Source organism: Equus caballus, chromosome 12 (genome assembly GCF_041296265.1).
Source record: "Equus caballus isolate H_3958 breed thoroughbred chromosome 12, TB-T2T, whole genome shotgun sequence".
In the NCBI taxonomy this organism is placed as follows: domain Eukaryota; kingdom Metazoa; phylum Chordata; class Mammalia; order Perissodactyla; family Equidae; genus Equus; species Equus caballus.
Window position 1 is genome coordinate 31,388,180 of NC_091695.1, and position 14,236 is coordinate 31,402,415.

At 48.5% G+C, this 14,236-nt stretch overlaps 1 protein-coding gene across 39 annotated transcripts in view; it reads right to left on the reverse strand.

The window, feature by feature from the left end:
• The window catches only part of LOC138916668 (liprin-alpha-1-like), a 102,205-nt gene that overhangs the window by 49,339 nt on the left and 38,630 nt on the right, over positions 1 to 14,236 (reverse strand). For 19 of the 39 annotated variants that reach the window (XR_011423966.1, XR_011423974.1, XR_011423972.1 and 16 more), the window contains 11 exons: positions 11,616 to 11,717; positions 11,110 to 11,274; positions 10,391 to 10,465; positions 9,929 to 10,030; positions 9,479 to 9,703; positions 7,657 to 7,803; positions 6,133 to 6,267; positions 4,889 to 4,963; positions 4,426 to 4,509; positions 2,341 to 2,472; positions 971 to 1,033 (listed from right to left, as the gene is read on the reverse strand). Coding sequence is in view for 28 of the 39 variants with exons in the window: in XM_070229758.1 (XP_070085859.1) it covers positions 971 to 1,033; positions 2,341 to 2,472; positions 4,426 to 4,509; positions 4,889 to 4,963; positions 6,133 to 6,267; positions 7,657 to 7,803; positions 9,479 to 9,703; positions 9,929 to 10,030; positions 10,391 to 10,465; positions 11,110 to 11,274; positions 11,616 to 11,717 (1,305 nt within the window). In the remaining 11 variants the exon portion in view is untranslated. The remainder of the gene's footprint in view (positions 1 to 970; positions 1,034 to 2,340; positions 2,473 to 4,425; positions 4,510 to 4,888; positions 4,964 to 6,132; positions 6,268 to 7,656; positions 7,804 to 9,478; positions 9,704 to 9,928; positions 10,031 to 10,390; positions 10,466 to 11,109; positions 11,275 to 11,615; positions 11,718 to 14,236) is intronic. The other 20 variants (XM_070229774.1, XM_070229765.1, XM_070229760.1 and 17 more) reach the window with 5 other exon arrangements.

Below are 14,236 nucleotides of genomic sequence, written 5' to 3' on the forward strand. Positions count from 1 at the left end.
GGTTAAATTAGCAGTTATAAATATCAAGTATTTTAGTTCTGAGAACGTTTTCTCCGAGAGTCCTATAGTAAACATAAACACTCAGACCACCAAATTAGCTTTATAAACCCTGATGCATAAAAAGTCATGTCTTAGTCAAAGAGAAGTTTTTAGAGGCGAAACACCGAGTCATTAACAATTATTAATTCTGTAGAGAGATTTGGGGTGGGAGAGGCGAACAATACTCACCTTCTACTGCACAGACTTCCCTGTGTTGTCTTTTTCCTTTCTGTATTGTCTTTGTCTCACATCGAGCACACATTCATTCATTCATGAATCATTTGTTCATTTGTACGTCCAATCTCATTTTTGTACACGTCAAAACAGTAAGGAAAACTGACAAAAAACTTTTTAAGTCACCTATAACCTTCTAGATCTATCCTGTCCCATACAGCAGCCACTCGCCACACGTGGCCATTGAGCACCTGAATGGGGCTGGTCCAAACTGAGATGTCCTGTAACTATAAAGCACACAGCGGGTTTCAAAGACCCACTATGAAAAAATGAATGTAAAGCAGCTCATTAGCTTTTATATTAATGACATGATAAAATAACATTTGACTCTATCAGGTTAAGTAAAACTAATTTCACCTGTTTCATATTACACTTTTAAATGTGGCTACTAGAAAATTTTAGATTATACATGTGGCTCCCATTACATTTCTGTTGCACAGCACAGTTCTAGACGACAGGTTTGTGCTAAGGTTTTAGCTTCCAAATGAACCCAGAAAGGACTCAGAACTCTGATCCCTACCCGCTGCCAGACTTAACATCCACCGCCAACACAAACGCATTCACGCACAACTCTAGGAGTGCCATAAATCTTACAGCAGGAAAGTCTGACCCCACTTCACCCAACGTCTGTAGTAGTTATAGCAACAGTGAACTCGCTCAATTCACGGATTTCTCAATGATTTAGAGATTTAAGTACCTTATCATGTTGCGTTTCTTCTAACTGCTTTTTTGCATTTTCAACTTCTCGTAATAGAGAATTCTGCAAAAGATGAAGAGTCCTTTAGTGTTGATTCTTGAAAACGTTCCACATAATAGTATGGCTACATTTCTGTCTAAGATAATAAAGTACCACGGAAAAGGGGCCACGTGAACGTACTCATGAGCAGTATTAGAGTGAAATGCAACAGTGAGACCATCGCAACTTCTCATGATAATTTTTAAATACAGAACCTACTACCTCCGTGATGGATTTTTCTAAGTAAGCATGTCAAGCCCATAGTGTAGGCCTATCTGCATCCGTTAAACTGGTTTATAGCAGCTTTTAGATTTTACAATTCATCGGTCACTTGGGAAACCTGACATAAGTTTCAAATGTACAGTTTAAATCTAAGGTCAAAGTATTCTGCCCTTAAGGTTGGCCCACTGATCAAGGAGGAAAGGGGGAAGCGCCCTGTGTGGTCTCTGATAACGCCTTTCCTGACGGGCTCTGTGCAACAGGAACGTCACGTCATTAGTAATGACCACTGGTCTCTCTCGAATGAGCGTGACCACGGTGCCCACCTCAGGGCAGGCTCTGGCCGTTATCTTTAGGGACACCCGTGCAGTCGGGACAGGTCGTGCCAAGGCCCAATGCAACTGTCGCCCATGAGAGCTTCTCTGACAAATTCTAGGGCTCTCCTTCACCCTGGGGATGGCTGAAGTGTCCCCATGATGAGAGGAGCATGAGTCCTGCTCAGACGTTTTCCAAACCGAATGGAGGGAGAGAGGGAGGAGCTGGAACACTTTCAGTTGATCCAAGCCTTTATTTTACACCATTCTCCTACACCGTTATGTTTATAAATGAGACAGAAATTAACTTCCGACGCAGGAGCAACGAAGGGGTGAGGGCTGGGCCCAGCAAAAGATTCCAGTGCAGGAGCTGGCAAGCGAGGGCCTGTCCCTGTCAACAAAGTTCTACTGGAACACAGTCACTCACTCACATGTCACCAGCGGCTGCTTTCATGCTCATTATTAGTAGGCATGAAATTATTTTGCTCAATTACTCATAATTCGTAAAAGCCTAAAATTTTTACTATCTGGCCCTTTATAGAAACAGTTTGCCAACTCCTGCTCTAGAGAATAAGAATGGTAAACAAGCTTCCATACACACAAATTGGGCAAGAACATAACAAACGAGAAGTTAATTCAGCGAGCGGTTAACAGTTGGCACTTTTTCCTCCTTACGGAGTCATTTCTACTTCCTGTAATGGCTGTTAACCACCATTATGCAGCATTCCTGGGGAGCAGAACATGGGCGATCTCTCTGTAAAGGATGGGAAACCTTCGGCGAGGTGTGTGACATCCCACCTTGTCTTCCAGGGCAGCCATCCTCTCTTTGAGATGAAGCTGGAGCCTCTCATCAGACTCTGACAGAAGCTTGTCGACGGTGTCGGACAGGCGTTTGTTATGCTCCTCGTTCATCTTCTCTCTCTGCCTTGCCTGGAACAGGAGAAACAAAAACCTGGCCACTGCGAGCAAAGGCAGGATCGTTTCCCCCACCTTGGAGTCACCCGTGCCGCCATCCCTGGGCTGTTCCGGCCCTCCGCCATCAGTGGACATCTACACGATGACCAGGACTGCCTCACAGGCGCAGAGAAAGGCAGGGCCAAGTCTGCGAGAGCGTTAATGAGAACGTCCACTGCTCCTTAAACGAGGCCCTCACGGGGCCTCAGCAACGTCACCCATCCCTGACTGTCGGGTGGGCTCCAGGAGCAGATTTACACCCAGACACAGCAGAGTTTCAAGGGGATCAGCTTATCCACACACCAGTGGAGGAATCTGCCCATGTAAACAGAAGCTTGCGTCTGGATTCAGGAGAAAAAATGAACTCAACTCACAAAGCAAAAGGTAAAGAAATTCATCTGGGGAAAAAACAGTGGAGACAGAGACTTTCACCTGTTCTTTATACTCCTACATCACTTGAATTTTTCGTAATGAACGTTTATGTTGAAAAATTACAAATAATCACGAGTAATTTTAAAACTTAAAAATAAAGTCGCTAAGTCTGTGTTTTATAAAACTATCATCAATTTCATGGCTTAAAAAGCTTGCTTTCACCCCTTATTCTGAACAAAGACAAAGGGCACGTGGAGGGGACAGGAAGGGCTAACAGGCGGCACCTGTCAGGGTGAGTCCCCCGGGCCGGTGGGCAGCTCCCGGGCAGAGGGCAGCATGGCTCGGGGGCTGAGACCTGCGCTCAAGCCACGCTGCCTGGAGGAGCAGCCCACAGGGAATCGCCAACACAGTCAAGCCCTCCGTGCTTCAGCGTCCTCAGCTGACCACCACGGGTGCCAGCATCTCCCTTTTCTCATGGGTCACGGTCAAATCAAACAGAAGGCTCTCAGAATCATGCCCAACACACAGCAGCTACCACCATCTGGAGAGACCCAGCACACCACACAATAAGGCACCGGTGTTCAAATATTTTTAAAGCAAAGCAACTTAAACGTTTACTTGGAATTGCCTTACTTATTAATGGCACCCCTATCTCAACACTGGTCCTTCCAAATTCTATCAACAGTTCTGAAAGTAAGGAAGTGCATCCCCAAACGGATAAAAATCTCTGCCTAAGAGCTACGTGTGTGCGTATGGGGGGCAGGCAGAGGACTAAGATACAATCTTCTGAAGGGAGTCAGAATGTTTGAAAGTCTGCGGTCCACGCCCAAGAATACGGGCTTCTGGTGAAAATAAAATCTGACGGCCTTGAATTGGTGTCGTAAGGTTGGGTGCCAGCCGGACGCAGGACGGCCACTCGCTCCATTGCCTGGATGCTCCACACTGACACCTGACCAACTCCTCAGGGAAAACTCTCTCAGGATTCAACTGACACGAGCCTCCACTGCACACTCTCTTCACAGCTCACAGCTCAGTCACAGTCTCCTCTTCCTCGCCAATACCCACTTCTGCACACACCTGTGTGTCTGCAGTCATACTTTGGTACTTTGGGAGACAGTCAGGCCCGTGACCTGAATTTGGGCTTTCAGTGCCATATCCTAAGCAAGTGGACCTGTCATCTAGGACAACACGCCTCACTCTAAGTTTCACGGGGACCCCAGGCCAGCACCTCAGGTTTCAGGGGCGCCTGGAGCAGGTCCCCTGACGGGCGGGTCAGAGAAGCAAGCGGCCTCCTCGGGCTGGGGACCCACCTCCCTGCAGGGCCTACGGGCACCAAGCTCTTCCCCTGCTGCAGTGCTGGCATGACTGTCCCCGGGGTGGATGCACCTGTCAGCAGACGACTCGTACATGAGGCCACAAACGAAACACACATGACAGGATGGAGAAGGGACCGGTGTCCGCGTCGGGACAAGTGGAATCACGAGGTGTCGCTTTCCCCTGCCTGAGCGCGTCCCCCCGCACCGGGCTCGGCGCTCGGCCTTGTGCCTGGACACGTACCCGCTGCAGCTCTTGATTCTTCTCCTCCAACTGTGCCTCCATCTGGCGCAGCCTCTCCTCAATGTTGCCGTGTCTCTCCTCGGCCTGTCAGCAAACACAGTGTAAGTTCAACCAGTGCCTCCGCTTCCCTGGCAGCATGCTGTACACCACTGCGGCGGCAGCCAGCGGAACATGCTCTGCGTGCACCACTGTCAACCACGTGAGACGGAAAGCGTCTCCTTACATCTCCCGACACAGCCTACGTGGCTTCACGTGCTCATCTGGGAAGCGGTTAATCCTCTCACGTTGGTGACGCTGAGGCAGGACTGGTGTTGGTGACAAATGTGGTGAGAGAAATGTGCTTCCCCGACCCCGTGCCCAATTTCAGTGGATCGTATGCTCCCCACCCTCACACCGCGTTTGGTTAGTCAGCAGGGAAAGCAGGAAGCAGCAAGCGCGAGTGAGAGCAATGCACACGTTCTACCTTCCTGAGCTGGGAAGTAAGTTCGAACAGTTTAGCTTCCTTAGCAGCAGACATTCCAGAAGACCAAGGGTCAGACTATAAGGTCAACCAGGGACAGGAGAGATGACAGGGGAGAGAAGAAACCGACACTTTAAACACAGATCACGAAGGAAGAGAAGCGGTTCTGCGACAGCTGTTAGCAATGAACTTGCTCTGAGGGAGGCCTGTGCGCACTCGACAGCATCTGACCCACCCAAGGCGAGTTTTCACCAGCAGCAGCCTGTGCCTGTCCTGCCCTTTTCCCACGGGTGCCCTCCCCAGCAGCTCACTAAGCTCGAACCAGGCGACATGAAACCACTGACGGAGGCGCCCACACAGGCCTCTGCCAGGAGGCCCCCTGGCCCGGGGCCGCTTCTCTGCCTGGCTGACTCCCACGGGCACTGGAGGCTAAGCCTTCCCTAGGCCCAGGGAGGCTGGGCTCTCTGTCATCACGTGCTTCCTCCTCCCGTACGGGCCACCTGCTTCTAGCACCTACAACATCATTCTGAAGGTGCCTAGTCACCTGTGGATAGAGAGGGCAGGGCGCGTGTCTTGCATACGCCTAGTCAACATTTGTTGAACAGATGAATGAATAAATTGCTTAAAAATTTGTTTATTACAAATTTATTTTCATTGTCTTTAAAAGAAAATGGCAGGGCTAGCCCTGGTGGCCTGGTGGTTAAGTTCGCTGTGCTCCGCTTTGGCAGCCCGAGTTCAATTCCAAGGAGCAAACCTATACCACTCATCTGCCAGTGGCCATGCTGTGACAGCAGCTCACATACAAAAAAGGGGAAGACTGGCAACAGACGTTAGCTCAGGGTGACTCTTGCTTAGCAAAAAAAAAAGAAAAAGTAAAACAAATGAGAATGGTGTTTTCCGATTTCTGGGACCAAGTCTATCCTTCTACACAAAGCTTCCATCCTACACTTTGAGTTGCTGACTAACTCTAAGCAGCAGTGACTCTTAGATCAAGCAGCCTGGGGATGAACAGCACACACCTGACAAAACTGGAGAGAAATTAGTTCAGGGATAACAAAAGAGGAGGCTCACACTGGACATTTAAAAAGCGGTCCAATCTCAGACAACGCAAGACTAAGAAGCAATCTGAGCTCTTTCGTGGGCGGAGGTGCACCGACATAAGAACAAAAGGTAAACAAGGCACACAGGGAAATCATCTCAAGATCAAAATCCCGACATTGGCCCCAGAAGGGAACCCAAGGCGGCACCTTGGAGAGCGCGGCCACCCTCTGGGCCAGCTCCGCTTCCACCTCGGGGAGCGTCTCCGCTTTCCGCAAGGTCTGCTGCAGCTTCTGCTCCGCCAACTCCAGGCGCTCTTGTAACCGGCGGTTCTTATCCTCAGTCTACGAAACGAGAGCAGAGCATCAAAATGGACCAAATCTTCTGGCCCTCTCCATATTGACAAACTGAGGAAAACTCTAAACGCAGACATCTCCTAAACCAGCTCTGACAGAAGCAGCACTGTGCTGGCAGGCACTTCAGAGTGAACCTCGTCTTCCACTGTTTGGGCTTGATTTCAATGTGCAAAGCGCCTCTGCCAAAGTAGTTACTTTACCTAAATATCTTTGAAGAAGTCTTTTTTCTTAAAAAAAAAACAAAACAAAAAACAAAGTTCCTATACATGAAAGAAAACGCATTTTCTGTGGAAGCTTGCTCATTCCTATTGACAAGTTAAGGAAGAAGAGTCATCATTAACCCTTTTTAAAAAATAACCAGACCCATGATTTGAAGGTAACACTACTTCCAGCCAACTGCCAGGGGCAGGTAAGCCAAAAGATGGCCTTCTCCTTTGAAACAGAGACCTTCGAAGAGTCGGCCTAAGGAAAAGCTAGTCAAGCTATTTTTGTAAATGTATCATTGTTCTTTTAAAAAGTCCTCCTACTCTAAAAAAAAACTTCAATGTGGGAAATTTAGACAAGAACTTCTTAAAAAAAGAAAATTTTAAAAATCATCTGTAAGTTCAGGTTCCTGAGAGGCGGACATTTGCTCCTAAGCAGCTTTCTCCTCTTCCTGTGTGCACGTATCTCCGTAGACATACAGACAATATATTACGCTTGAAAACCTTTGGAAAACGCGTCACACTGTCCACAGTATTTTGTGGTCTGCCCTTTAAAGTCATCCCTGTGAACAACTCCCAAGCTCTCAAACAGTATTCCACAATAAAATTGTTAATGGCTTCCTAGTATTTTATGTTTTATTTTTATTTTGGGTTTAATGATATACTTTATGATATACCAGATGAACTCACTTTATTTTCAAGAAGCTGGATTGGGGTTTTCTGGTTAACTCGATTCTCTGGGGCTACAGAGAAACAGGAGCAAGCGTGCCTCAGCAAACCGCAGGAGGGGCAGACTCTCCCTGCTGGCTGCATTTCTAAACGCGCCATGTATTACACTGACCCAGCTGTTAACAAGCAGCCACTGCCTTGCAGCTCTCTGCCACTCTGCTCCTTTGGTAAAAACGCTAACAAGCAACAGATTAACATTCACTTAAAACAAAACAAAACAGGAGAAAGAAGCAAGGAGTGCAGTTCCATAAAATGGTTAAATCAAATCCTAAGTAATTAAAACTGGCCAGTTGAAGTCATTCACCCTTTTGAACACAGTAGTCTAAGATTACAAAAACTTTACATTGGGCCTTGGTTTCCAACATGGAAGTCACAGGAAAAAGGCCTTTAACTGCCTTAGTAATTATTCAGCGAAAGCCAGACAGAGCTCTGTAAGATCCCCTACCTGGCGATGCACGGAGTCTTTGTGCGCGATTTCGTTTTCGAGTTTGTCGTTGAGGTCGTGCACAGAGGTGGCCTCCCGCTGCGCCACGAGGTAGCGCTTCTCCAGAGCAGTGATTCTCTCTTCCATGTCTTCCTTTTGGGCCATGGCCTACATTAGGTGTTTCAGACGGAAAAAAGGTGAATGCTAAAGAGAGAAAAAACTGGACTAAACTCTAATTTTGAAATCAAATATAAAATTAGTGTCCTCAGAATTCAGTTGATAGAGATGCCAGTTTCCTTCAAGGTGAATGGCAATGTACCTATCTCAAATATCATAAATATTCATAAATATTCACCTACTATGTTTGGCCACTCAGTTTACGAAGCTTATCCTTTTCTACATAAGATTACCCAGAAAAATGGACAATAAAATAGCCCAATCTTGCAAGAATCCCAGGAGGTGAAGGTCTTGACAATGAAGACACGACCTCTGTGTGCCTCACGATGCAAGTGCGCTCCTGCAGGACGGGGCGAAGCCCCTCAAGGACACGATGCTGAGACACTAGGCTCATTTTCTTGGCTAGAAGTTGGATGAAATCTCATGCAATTACCACAAAATTAAAGCAATAACATTAACAAATGGGAACAGAAGTCAAAGTTCAATTTAATTGGATGCAACCTTCTGATGCCTCATTCAGCAGCAAAATTCTATTACACAGTATCGAACACTGAAACCAGGACCAGAACTTTCTGATAGCGCCATTCCTGTCCCCCAACCTAAAAGTCCATTTCAGGTCCCTCTTTGTTTACTAAGGAACTCACGTTAGCCACGTCTTAATATTCAAAGTGACGGGTCTTAAAGAAGTTCGAAATCCTCTGCATATTAAACTCCGCCACATAAATAATCTCCTCCTGCTGCCAAAGAACAATATAACTAAACAAGTTCTGTAATAAATGTAGTCTTTTTCTTTGTTTTAAATTCCTACAGAAAACTGCTCACACCGAGTTGCTGAAGGGGCAGTGCGGCTGCTCCGCACCCACGTGAAAAGGTCTGAAGGGTCTTCCCGACAGGCTCTCTGAGATGGTCTCGCAGGGGTGCGCGTGCGTGTTTTCTGTTTGTTTACAAAGGACAGGCTGCAGTGACAGGAGGAAGCAGCAGAGAAAGTATCCAGCCCTCATTTGCTCTTATAATGATGGTTAGACAGATTCTCGTAAATAATTCTACGTGCAGAAACATGTGCCGGAAACGAGTCTATTTCTGCATATTGTTCCAGCACGCTCCTCACGGCACAGTGTGAGCCAATTCCACTCTCGCTGTGGTCCGACCTCTGACATTCAATACCGTCACCCATCCCTTCGCAGAGCAGAAGGTCAGAGCGCCGGAAGACTGCCAGGAACGCGCCCTTAACGCTCAGCAGATCACGCTCACATCACTTTCAGGGAACAAGCAGACAACCGAAACCAACATTCCCCTTAAGCAAGAAGGAAACCTGAGCATAACGAAGAATAAATTCAGACAGCCTGGAAGCCGTGGACGTGAGGGACCCACAGACCAGGGCACTACAGCCACACTGCAGCACGGCGGGGAGCCGCGGCCACCAGGCTAACAGACCAGCTGGACCGGGGGTCCTCCAGCTCCGAAGACCTCAGGGAAAGGAGGCCTCACCACAGAGATGGGGAGGCGCCTACCACAGCCTCACAGTGCTGTTCTGTTTGGCCGTCACTTATACAGTAACCCAAAGGCTGGAGGGAGCTGGGAGCGTGAGGGACAAGATGAGCGAGGATCAAACCCAAACCGCCCAGCCCTGGGACTCCAGGGCAGCGCCGTCTCCACCACCACTCACTTCGCGGACGTCCCGCTGCAACTTGGTGTTCATTTCCTCAGATTTGATGAGAGCTTTCCTAGCGGTGTCCAGGTCTTCCTCCAGCTCCGTGACGTGACTGGAAAGGGCGGCCAGACGCTCCTTCATCTGCCTCTGCTCTCTCGACTGCTTATCTATGACTTCCTGGAGCTCGATGACTTTAGCAAGGTCCTCCTCGTGGCTTAAGGAACCATTGGAAGATCGCTGCTGGGGGAAAAAAATCCTTAAATAGGCTTGTTTGGTGAGCTAGGAAGTAAAGGACTTCCAGGAGGAAGGTAAAACCAAAGCTGATTTACGAGACCTGCTGGATGGCACAGCGCTCACGACACTCAAGCTCGAAGCGGGGCTCGACAACAGTTGTGAAACAGTGCTGCACGCACACTGCGGGCAGATGGAACTAGGAGACGACAAAGAGAAAGCCCACGGACTTGCCTTTCCATTAGTGCTCCGTGTATTTTCTTGTTTGCGGTTTACGTCAAGCACCCCATCTTTGAGTGTTTTTTTCTGATTATTCTGTTCCTTAAGAATCATTAGCTAAAACCAAAAAAAATTGGATAAGAGCAAAGAAATAAGGAAAGATAGCAAACTTCTTTTGGAAAAACATAACTATAAACTGTAACCATAACACAAAAAGAAAACACATGGTGGTGTCACCCACCCTGAGGGGAACCAGGTTATCAAAACAGAGTTTATTATCTCCCGGCCAACCGGGTACTTAAGAGACTTTTGCAACTTGGAAATAAAAGTCTAGTTTACGAGTCATTCAAATGACCCAGATTCAGAAAGATAAAGAACATCCGATATCCACCACTAAGGCATCATACTTTTTTCAAAATTAAGAAGTAAAAATTAACAGCCCTCAATTCCAAGCACACAATGATTTAGCAAGTTTACCTCCTCGTGTGTGGCTCCTAATTCTTCTTCCAACAAACTACATCTTTCAAGTGCTACTCGTAACCGCTCTCTCACCTGAAAACAGCAGGGGTGGAGTGTGTGGGTGCACACTTCTCCAAGCCTTCGCCGACAGTGACCCTATCACTAGCAGAATATAACACAGAACACCTGGAACGTCTCTCATTGATGTTACCGTCATGGAAACTTGCTTTTAACAGCTTTAAATTTTAAGTTTGAGAAAAATCTTCTCCCTAAATAAATTACATTACCCAATTCTTAACAGCAAATCTATAAACGGGATATAATAAATTTTAAAACATTTATGTCAGGGGCTGGCCCCGTGGCCGAGTGGTTAAGTTCGCGCGCTCCGCTGCAGGCGGCCCAGTGTTTCGTCGGTTCGAATCCTGGGCACGGACATGGCACTGCTCATCAGACCACGCTGAGGCAGCGTCCCACATGCCACAACTAGAAGGACCCACAACGAAGAATACACAACTGTGTACCGGGGGCTTTGGGGAGAAAAAGGAAAAAACAACAAACAAAAATCTAAAACATTTCTGCCAACTAATACTTTTTAACCATATAGAACTGTCTTCTTATAGAAGAACTTTGTTGAGAAGAATTCCAGAAGCTACTAAGAGTAAACTGAAGCTGCACACGCACAACGCCCGCCGGGCGCACAGCGCGCAGCCCAAGGCTGGCCCCGGGGCCGCCGGTACCTTCTCATCCAGAGCTTTGTGGTGCTGGAACAAAAATTTCAGCGCCTTCAGCACTTCCACCTCACTGGACACGCCGGCGGGGGACTGCGCCTGCCTCTTCACCACCGTCATCCTCAGGGACGGCTCGTGCCTGGAGACGAGGTACTCTAAGTGCTCCAACAGCAGCTGGGAGAAAAGGCCAACAGAGACGCAAGTTTAAACAACACCTTCAATTGCACATTGGGATTCGGGGCAAATCAATCCTTTCCATCTCATGCTGAACCAGTGTGAATGCCTTCAATCCAGTAGAAAGTTAGAGAAATTCCTCCTCAAATGGATCAAAATACTAATTCTTAACTATGAATTTCAAGAAAAGTATGAGAACGCTGAACTGATCGATCACAGTTAAGTCGTGGGAAAATGTCGAAAATGTGTTTGAAACCAGGTAGAGTGGACGTCTTTCGAGTTTAAAGCCAGCCAGAGTGACTGATAGTGGCCCAGAGGCTCAAGTTCCGGCACCTACTGACCCTGGTGTTGTTTCTTTCGGCCTTCATTTCGGCAATTTCTTCCTCCCTCTCAAGGAGCTGTTCCCTGCACGCACTGAGGTCTTTAATGAGTGCTGCATACTCCTAGAAAATAAGGGGGGAAAGAGATCTTTTAAGGACAGACTCCCAGCAAGCCACCCCAGTCCTCACACAGGCAACCCCAGCCGGAGGCTCTAAGGGACCTCCGTGGGGGGTCGAGCCACCAGCCCAAGACCGCGCAGACGCCGTAACTCAGACGCCACCCTCCCTCCACCCCTGCACCTGGGCACAGGCACAGCGGAGGAAGAAGGGACTCCAAGCCCACCTCCTCAGACCCACAGAAGCCCTCGACACGTTCCTGAGCAGGAATCCTGACACCAAGTGGACACAGACATCTTTAAACGACTCGCACCCCGGTGACCTGGAGCCACCGGAGAGTAAAGAGGCCCCGAAGGCCGCCGCCCTGTGCCCAGCCTCCTGCTCTACGCGGATTCTCCCCTGGGGAAGAGCATCCCCAGGAAAAGGCTGATGGCACTCCAACGCTAACGGATTGGCCAAGTAATTACTCAAAGCCAACTCCCTAATGTGGACTTTTCACAAATGCCGGTAAGCCTTTGGTAGGAAGGGGAAGTTTAAGAAGACTTATTTCTGGGGCCGGCCCCGCGGCCAAGCGGTTAAGTTCGCGCACTCCGCTGTGGCGGCCCAGGGTTTCACTGGTTCGGATCCTGGGCGCGGACATGGTACCGCTCATCAGGCCACGCTGAGGCGGCGGCCCACGTGCCACCACTAGAAGGACCTGCAACTAAGACATACAACTATGTACGGGGTCGGGGGGGATTTGGGGAGATAAAGCAGAAAGAAAAAAAAAAAAGAAGACATTTCGTTAGCTAAGGGGAAAAAGTTCCTTGACGACATCACTGAGAGGAGAGGTGCCAGGCGCTCCCCTTGTCAACCGTGGGTCACTTCTAACTGCAACACTGAGCACCCTCACACAAACACGATGTCATTAAGCTGGGGAGAAAGGAAAGGACTCACATTCTCCTGTCAGTTTTTCAATGGAGCAAAACTCCTCTGAAATAATTAAAATTATCTGCCAACTGCCAACGTTTCTCAACATTTTAAGAGTTTTCTCTTTACTGGACAAAGGAACGGATAAAGGTTCACCTAACAAATAATCCAGCTGCCAGTCAAAATACGAAAAGAGGCTGATTGAGGTAATTCTAGAAAATCAATTGACAAACAGGTGGTGTAAAGCTCATTCCTAAATTAATCATTTGCAACTCAAAGTCAGCATTACCATCTGTGGTCAATTAGAATTTGACTTTATAAGGCTAGCCCACAAAAGCCTATTTGAGCCATGATGCAGAACTGAAATACTTACCCCTGGGGGATGAAAGGAAGCAAGCCATATTGTTACATTCCACAATGGAAAAGAGTAAAGTGAAAACATTTATTTTTTTCTCGAATGCTGTTATCTCAAGGGTAACAAACAGAAGGGGATGGGGATGGAGACAGTTTACAGAGATCTTGAAGGACATGTGAACATTTTTGTGGATATAGTCAGCTAACGCCCATTTTATCTAATTTCTTCTTCAAGAGTCTATGACTGTGGGTGATCAACTTCCAGCCTGACAGCATGAGGAGCTCTGCTGACCTGCTCCCCAGTGAAACTCGTGAGATTAATAGATAAAAACAACTATTCGTGGGGCCGGCCCGGTGGCACAGCAGTTAAGTTCACACGTTCCGCTTCAGCAGCCCGGGGTTCGCCGGTTCAGATCCCGGGTGCGGCCATGGCACCGCCTGGCATGCCATGCTGTGGTAGGTGTCCCACATATAAAGCAGAGGAAGATGGGCATGGATGTTAGCTCAGGGCCAGGCTTCCTCAGCGAAAAAGAGGAGGACTGGCAGTAGTTAGCCTAGGGCTAATCTTCCCACTAAACCAAAAAAACAACTATTCAAAGCCTCTGACCTGGTCCTAAGGGCAAATAACAAATGAAGAAACATCTATTCAAGAAAATCTATGAAGATTCCGTGGAAAGGGACGAGTCTGCGGCTTCTGCACCAAGACTGCTCCCTCCCCCACCCCAGCTCCAGGAGGTAGAGACTCCAATCTAGAGGCTGCAGCCAAGAACACAGGCTTCCCGTCCCCTCGCCCCCATCAGAAGGACTTCTTCCTGGGAGGGGCAGGACAGCAGCATTTCCCACCTGGGCCCCCAGCTACCTGGCGCAGAGGGAAGCATGGTGGAGATGTGCGGGCTCCCAGGTTCTGCCCAACTTCCACTCAAGGAATAGAGGCTCACGCCACACCTTGGGTGGCGCGTGCTGAGAATCCTGGCCCTGATCATCCCCGCCCTCGCTCTCTGAGGCAGTGGTTCCAAGGCTGCAGAGACCCCAGGCTGCTGCCCACCCCTGCCAGTGCTCAGCTCCTAGAGCACAGGTGTCACTCAGAGGAGCCTGCCATTGTCCGCACCAGGCTCCAGAGCCCTAGTTCAGAGATTTTCCGGTGGGGGGGCGGGGGGAGGCAGTAAGAGAGCTCCTAATCTCGTCCAAAAGGAGCTGACTCCACGGGTGAAGTTTAAGCCTAAGGGCGCTCTCAAGAACAGTGGGGGTCAGGTGACAGGCAG